General features: G+C 39.1%; 2 protein-coding genes across 4 annotated transcripts in view; both read right to left on the bottom strand.

The window, feature by feature from the left end:
- Positions 1-902, bottom strand: LOC118733239 (mitochondrial import inner membrane translocase subunit Tim9). Of its 2 annotated transcripts, XR_004992225.1 has the most exons (4): positions 705-898; positions 533-628; positions 252-447; positions 1-192 (listed from the first exon to the last, which is right to left on the bottom strand). XR_004992225.1 is itself a non-coding variant. In XM_036462561.1 (3 exons), exons 1-3 carry the CDS (start codon positions 762-764, stop codon positions 316-318), a joined length of 288 nt encoding a protein of 95 aa, XP_036318454.1. In that variant the 5' UTR covers positions 765-902; the 3' UTR covers positions 1-315. The 2 variants fall into 2 exon arrangements, 1 of the variants encoding a protein (XP_036318454.1); XM_036462561.1 differs by having other exon boundaries at positions 1-447; positions 705-902.
- A 2,418-nt stretch (positions 903-3,320) lies between these two features.
- The window catches only part of LOC118733240 (protein wings apart-like), an 8,476-nt gene continuing 4,684 nt past the window's right edge, over positions 3,321-7,112 (bottom strand). Inside the window, exons 3-8 of one of the 2 annotated variants that reach the window (XM_036462564.1) lie at positions 6,233-7,112; positions 5,328-6,164; positions 5,087-5,247; positions 4,927-5,015; positions 4,615-4,802; positions 3,321-4,524 (exon numbers count right to left, since the gene is read on the bottom strand). The exon at positions 6,233-7,112 is cut by the window's right edge and continues 1 nt beyond it. In XM_036462564.1, the coding sequence (XP_036318457.1) occupies positions 4,270-4,524; positions 4,615-4,802; positions 4,927-5,015; positions 5,087-5,247; positions 5,328-6,164; positions 6,233-7,112 (2,410 nt within the window). In that variant the 3' untranslated portion in view covers positions 3,321-4,269. The remainder of the gene's footprint in view (positions 4,525-4,614; positions 4,803-4,926; positions 5,016-5,086; positions 5,248-5,327; positions 6,165-6,232) is intronic. The other variant, XM_036462563.1, reaches the window with a different exon arrangement.

Here is a 7,112-nt window from a genome sequence, read left to right on the forward strand (position 1 = left end):
TATTTATTTAATTTTTTGTAGTAGGTAGTAACGTGAGGAAACTCGAAACATGGTGACGAGTCCCACTTTTAGAAAACACTCGTGGTATCCCCTAAATTGAGCAAGTGGTCTGGCACCCTGTTGCAACAACTGTTGTTTAAGCTAATCTGCTATTTTGCCAGCGTCTGGGCACTTGCTCAATTTGGTGTATACCTATAAAGTCGGTGAATTTATATACTTTTAAATGTGTGCGGAAATGCATTCGAACGTACATGGTTTAATATGTCAGTGTTCATCTGTGCTTATTATCGATCAAAAGGTGCATGTTGGAATGCGTTAAAGTTTCCCAGTCTTTTGCGCCATCGCTATTGCGTTTTCATTGGCAATCATTTGAAACTCTTGGAAACGCTGTGAAATGCGTTGATTCATTTTCAGGTACTTCTCCATACAATTAAGTGCACAGCGCTCCTGTACAAAAACGATTTGAGAAGATATTTTAAATTATAAAAAGTAAACAACAGTATCCAGACAGTCGGAAAATTCAGCTAGTTACCTCATTGTCTTTGACCACACGCGAAGTAAAGTCGCGAACACAATCTGAGAAACACATTTCCGATAGTTTATTGTAAGACATCAGAAAATCAGAAAACTGCGCTAGTTACAATATTTAAATTTGTTTATTAGTAATACTCCTTGCGAATAGAGCAGCGATTATGCAAACTTACCGTTTTCATTTGATCCTTGTCTAGATTATCGATTGAAACATTTTGCCCCGCTTCCACCATTTCAAAACTGTTTTATGTTTATGCTTTTAAATTGCACACTGTTATTTTCTACTTTTCATTAAAGTTGCAAGGAAGTTTTATAAAACTTTAAGTGAAGCAATTCGCGTGCACTCGTATATTTGTTGGTTATGAACTGCCAAATCACAGCTGATTTTTATAGAACATTAAGGTTGCCAGATGGGGCGAAAAAGCAGATTTCGGAATTAACTCCATTTCGGGTTGCGCAAAATGGAAAATTTAATTGAAGTAATCATTGTTGTAGTACGAGCAGGAATCTGGTCCACAGAATCCCATCACTTGTTGCCATTTTTGTAATACAACTCGGAGAGCCAGAAACCTTAAGGGTGAACGAGTTGGGTGGGTATGCAAAGAGCTGGTTGGTGTCGTGTAATCGCTACCCGTAGAGATCGCTGCAATAGTCCGACCTGAGCTGAGCCAGGGTGCATCGCGTCTAGCGGCAATTCTACGCGGTGGGAGACCTGCGAGCACAATGTGCTGAGGTTGGTTTGTACTATGTCGTAATTTATATCATCAGGCTTTGATGTGCTACTCAATTCGAGGAGGTGCCTTTGCAGTTATTTAGGTGGCGGAAACGTGTTGCGATCTTTCAACTCTTGTACAGGGTGACGATTAACAACTGTTAACCAGGTTTTTTGAAAAATAAAAAGGGTGCTTTATAGATTTTGCGAAAAAGTATTTTCTTGTTAATTTTCCAGAGTTTACTTTAATTTTATTAAGTAGTTTTTAAATGTTTACCTTTGTTTGAGTCCTTTATACTCCCCCTTTTGTCCAACATAAGTCCTCATACTCAAAAACCGAATAGACTCGGAACTGGTGGCTAGGGGATTTACGGTTGTGCAGCACTGCAACAAGGGCGTAGGAAGTTACTCGTCCATTATCGAGTGGTGCGCAGTCCTGAACATACCCTAAAGTGGCACCAGCCAAGGCAGGTGATGAAGAAACGTTCATAGAGCATCACATGGATTTCTGCATAAACGAAAAAAAAATTGGAAAAATTGCCGCTTACATATTTTTAGCGGGTAGGGCTCGATTTGACTGGTGTCACATTACGATATATTCTGTACTGACACACCTAGCAGAAGAGCTGTTGGTTTGTCCTTGTTCGTGGGCTACGGTAGCGTGTAGGTGGGCTTTGGTTGTGTGTGTGTGCTAAGCCCGCCTGTGTCTGTGTTATGTGGTAGGGTGGTCGTGTTGGGATTGCGTTGCGTAGGTGAACTCCGGTGAGACGTGGAAGCAACCTGTGTGTTTGATGGGACCGGTACGTGGCGTGTGTTGTGCGTCACTGAGGCAGCCGTGTTTTTTGTTCAGTTAGAACAGCACGGGTCCACAAAGGAACTGGTTCACTGCCTTTGAGTTTTAAGACCTAAGAAGTGGAGTTTGGGTGTAATCGTTTGACTTATGCAGCAGGTGTAGTTTCTGGCCAAGGGTTTGACTCGAAAGCAGCCCTGTGCAGAAAAATGAGTAGCATGTAGTTGTAGTGGCCCCATGGACGAAAAACATATAAGGGATTTCGCCGACCTAAACAGGGTTAGATCGCCGAAACGACAGCCCTTGGTCGGGGTAAAACCCGAGTCATTCCATTACGTAGAGAACCTGTTGTCGTGAGAATGATGGGAGTTTAGTCTCCTGGTTCGCCTCGACTAAGATGTTGTTTTAACTTATGAAATCGGTTTGAAGCAGCAAACGATGCAGCGTGAATACTTTAAAGCCTTTTGCAGTTAAACTTCGCCTGCACGCATGTTAAGTCTGGGACTTTCTTCAACGCCGGCGCGGACAAGAAATGTTAGCTCTTTCTTTTGTTAGGTACGTCTTCTTAGTTTTGCAGTATTTGCGGTGCTCAATAGGTAGATGAATTGTTCTGGCTTGTTTTGGCTGGCAGGTAGAAGTCCGTGATTTTCACCTCATTTGTTTTTGTAGTTAGGGTATTCCCTACCATGTCTATCCTTAATATTTTGTTGTTATTTTTCTTCTCGTACAGTAATTTTAGAGGTTCAATCAGTACGTCCGATACCGTATTTGTTTGCTCATTTATGTTTTGTCCTTTGAAAGTCTTCTGTTTATATATTTCTACATGTTCTAATATATTCAATCTTTCTCATTTATGTTGTACTAGGAGAAGTTCCGCTGTTTGTCCAATCTTCATTGGTGCGCATTTACTTTTTATCATGTGATTTGCGAATTATAATCTCTTATATGTTCTCGATACCTTGTTCTTATATTTCGTCCTGTTTGTCCTATGTAGCTGTATCCGCATTCGCAGGAAGGAGTGCCTGGTTTGTGTATCTTCGGCAAGGCACTCATCGGAACATAAAGAATATATATATATTTTTTTTAAATAAACAATCTTATTTATTTACTTTTAATTGCAATTTTAATGCCAAATTTTAAACACAAAATAAATATATTTATGTATATATTGTATGTATGTTTTGTTCCAAAAATGTTTGTTTTGTGATTTATATGAATCTAGTTTTCTCGAATTTTCGCTCTTCTAAATACTAGTTATGTGTGAATGTTTTAGTACAATCAGTTTTATTTTTTTATATTTTTATATTATACTTGGTAAATTAAAAACATATTAAATTTCCGTTAACATTTTGTAGCCTAAATTGTTACGCCTATCGCAGACCTCATTCATTTTACCCACTTTAGTTCATTTTGCGTTTTTTTTTCTATTTTCTTTCCTTTTTTGTTTTGCATGACATGAAAAACTTCGCTCGATTTTTGCACACACATACAACATTACATATATATGCTTCAGTTGCGCAGCATAATTTAAACCACAAAAAAAAACGAATGTTTCAACAAAACAAACGCTATCGTCTATTTGTATTCATACCTAACACACATTAAGTGCGTTACAGCATAAAAAAAAATAAAATTAAATCGGAAATATCCAATTTCTAAGTTATTTACAGTGAAATACAATATTGCTTAGAATTACAATTACAAATATTTACTTTATATTTTGGATAGGTAGACACAGATATATGTATGTATCCAATCAGTGTTATCTATAACTTTTTGTTCGTCTCTTTCTTATAAGCAACATATAAAGCAAACGCTTATTTTGCACATAAATGAGTATAAGGTAATACCTACTCTAAGCAAATCATTAGAATTTCGACATTAATGTGAAGAGGACCGATTGACTTTTAGTTTATCTTATGACTACTTACATACATACATACAATTTTTACGTTTTTTTTTTTTAATATATAGACCAAATCAGGCGTATTTAAAAAATTAAGTTAAATATGATAAAAGATTGCGCAGTAAAACCCTTAAAAATTAGACTTGTGGTATAAAAGAACAAACTTTATACCTTTAAGATACAAATAATTCAATTGCAATCAATTCATGGGAATATAGTTTTAAAATATTTAGCAATATTGCTTACAATTATCATTTTTAAATGAAAAGTAATATACAGCAAGCTGCAACTGTAATTATTACTGCCGTGTAAATCAAATTCGTCTAGTGATTATCTTAGACTGTAGCTTTTGTAGACGCGTTGTGTGCCGCTGCGCGTTGTTGTCATCGTGGGGCTGTCGCCATTGCCCATAAGGCCGATATTAGCATTCGCATTGGCGGCAGACGTTGAAGCGTGATGCGTTTCTAAATTTAGCGGAAGCGCACAATCATCAGACTGATTCATTTCGTGCACTAAATCTCGCTTCTTGAAATAATCGATTAACTTCTTTGTCGATTTAATGTGCGCTACTGCGGAAGCATCCGACTAAAGCAAAGAAAAATCATAAAATGAACCATCTCATATAGCTTAAGAAATAACTTAATAACATGCGCATATATATTTAAACCAACTTACACAAGTCAAATCCATAAAAGTGTAATATTTCTCCAGTACACTAACGATTTCTTTGAATCCATTGCCGCGTAAATTTCTACGCACTAGTGCTTCATATTCCTCATTGTCAGTGATTAAATGACCAATTAGTAGGGCTGCATAACTACCCTTGATGGTGTGTTCCATATGGTGGCCAGAGTTCTTCAACACTACAAATTTAATTAAATCATAAATTATTAATTTATTCGTAATTATTAATTTATCAATGCCCAACGCCCAACGCCAATCGGCTTTCTATATATGTAATACAAATTCATTGGGTGTAATACTAACAGTTATTTACAGTTTCATCTACTTCCTCCTGTTTCTTTTTGTTTTTATCGGTACTATCCAAAATGGCATCTGTATTCTTTTCGACCAATCTATTTGAAAATAAGCAATATATTAAAACTTAAATTAATTTTTGATATAAAAAATCAAAATATTTAATCACCTGGCTAATTCCTCGCACTTGTAGAAATATTCCATCACAGCTTGCACAGCAGTCACCTTGTTGTGTTGGTGGCTACTGTATTCGGGCGGTGCATTCACTTTCATTATCGCCACTCGATTAGGTATCGTATACATCGTGAGGTTGATAAGCAACAGCAGCACCTTTATATTAACAAAAACCGGAGTAAGATTTTTAATTTCATCTTCTTTTTTTTCATACACTATTTAGCCCAATTTCTTACCAGAATACTCAGCTCAAAGACACAACGTTCAGGAATGTAGTTGGGTGCCTGCAGCAGCAAGCGGAAGCTAGTTTCAATTACAGATTTGCGTTGGCCAAGCGTTTCAGCACCCAACGCCTTCGCCGGATTGAATGTGTGCGTTAAATTGATAAGCACTTTGAGAAGTGGAAACAATAGCTCTCGCATTACAACACCGGGACTATCTTTAGCAGTTTGCTCCGACGAATCCGAAACATGTCGCATTATCTCACGGTCGCAAAGTGTAAAAAGGGAGCACAAGGTATGAACCGCAGCACCTTGACTATAGGTCAACACATACCGTTGGTTCTCCTCATTTAGTTGGGTCACATTCTCAAGCACACGCATGCATCGCTCGACAGTTTGCATGTTGTCGAGTAGCGACTGAGTCCAATGAATGTGTGTGGCACCATTGCTACACTCGATTACTGGCCGACAATTATCCGAAATAGTTTTGATAATGTGCTCTAGCCCACCAAGGGAGCGCAGCTCTTCCTTGAACCAATCACCAGCACGTTTGGACGTCAATGACAGCAAAGTTTCCATTGCCAATGTACCAACTGTAAGCGTGTCCACATTAAGATGGGAAGCTTTGCCTTGAGATTTGATTTCCTCACACAGTTCGCGCACTTTTTGACGATTTCGTTCATAATTGGCGCGATCTGAGGGTGCAGCAACAATCTCCGATTCGAGCAGATTCATCATTAATTCCAGCGAATCCCGATCCAAATCCATATTTAGACCCTCTTGTGATAGTATAAACATAATGGCTGATGTACATAGACCTAGACTCTGATCTAAATTTGCGTCAGAAAGCGCCTAATTGAGAAATAGTAAACAAATTTAGTATAAGGTATGAGTTCAAATTTAGATTTTCCAGAACTTACCTTGAAAAACTTTGCAACAACACCATGCGCGCGTACATGCATTCGGAAAGTGGGTATCATACATTTCGAGGCCAGTTGTAGTGCTGACAAGCAGCGTGTTGGTGTTGGATTGTGCGGTTGCAGTGCATCCAAAATGTACTCAACGTCATCGTCCATTTCCTGATATTCACCGATTTCCTGTATTTGATGCGCCGTTTTCACATTGCGCACCACCGTATAAAAGCCTTTTGCTTTACGGTCCACTTTCACGCTGGTTACTGAGTCGCCCGGCGCATCAATATCCATTTCATAGGGGCTGTTAGCGCGTATTTGTGCGTTATTTCCCTTTGTCACCCGCGTCAACTTGCCAAGCGCTGGACTATTTTCGCTTGAGATACCGCCGGGACTTAGACCCTCGCTGAAGTCATCGAAAATAGCATCTGCAGCAGTGCGAGTAACTGCTGGCTGTACAACTGACTCGTTCTTCTGTAGTTGCAAGGTGTTCGTGTTATCCACAGTGTTGCCGTTCGCTTCAGCGTCCCAACTGTGTTTGTATAGATGTCGTTTAGAGGCTGCTGATTGATCTGTCTGATCTTGTGGGACAAGTGCTCGGCTTTTGAAAATGCTACCCTTTTTCTTTGATATCACCAGTTTTACCGAGCCTCGATGTGGTTCTTCATCACCATTTGGACCTGATCCCGCATCATTGCTGACACCGTAGACGACATGTTCGGCTAAGAGTCCAGCCGTGGGCGACTCTACGACTGCATTGCAATTTGCTTGATTGTCTAGTGTTAGTGTGCGCTTGAATTTGTCTTTGACCTTATAGTCACGTCGCGGAGGCGATGATGGTGTTGCGCTAGCAGGGCGGGTGAGTGAGTTGGAATTTGAGTTGGTGTCA

The sequence above is a fragment of the Rhagoletis pomonella genome, unplaced genomic scaffold (assembly GCF_013731165.1).
Source record: "Rhagoletis pomonella isolate Grant_MI unplaced genomic scaffold, Rhpom_1.0 Rhpom_scaffold_00002, whole genome shotgun sequence".
Taxonomy (NCBI): Eukaryota; Metazoa; Arthropoda; class Insecta; order Diptera; family Tephritidae; genus Rhagoletis; species Rhagoletis pomonella.

Coding starts and splice junctions, on each gene's coding strand:
- LOC118733239 (XM_036462561.1), bottom strand. CDS start 764: ATGGTGGAAGCGGGGCAAAATGTTTCAATCGATAATCTAGACAAGGAT. Junction 629..704: donor ACAAGGATCAAATGAAAACG/GTAAGTTTGCAT, acceptor TAACTAGCGCAG/TTTTCTGATTTTCTGATGTC. Junction 448..532: donor GTGTGGTCAAAGACAATGAG/GTAACTAGCTGA, acceptor GTTTTTGTACAG/GAGCGCTGTGCACTTAATTG.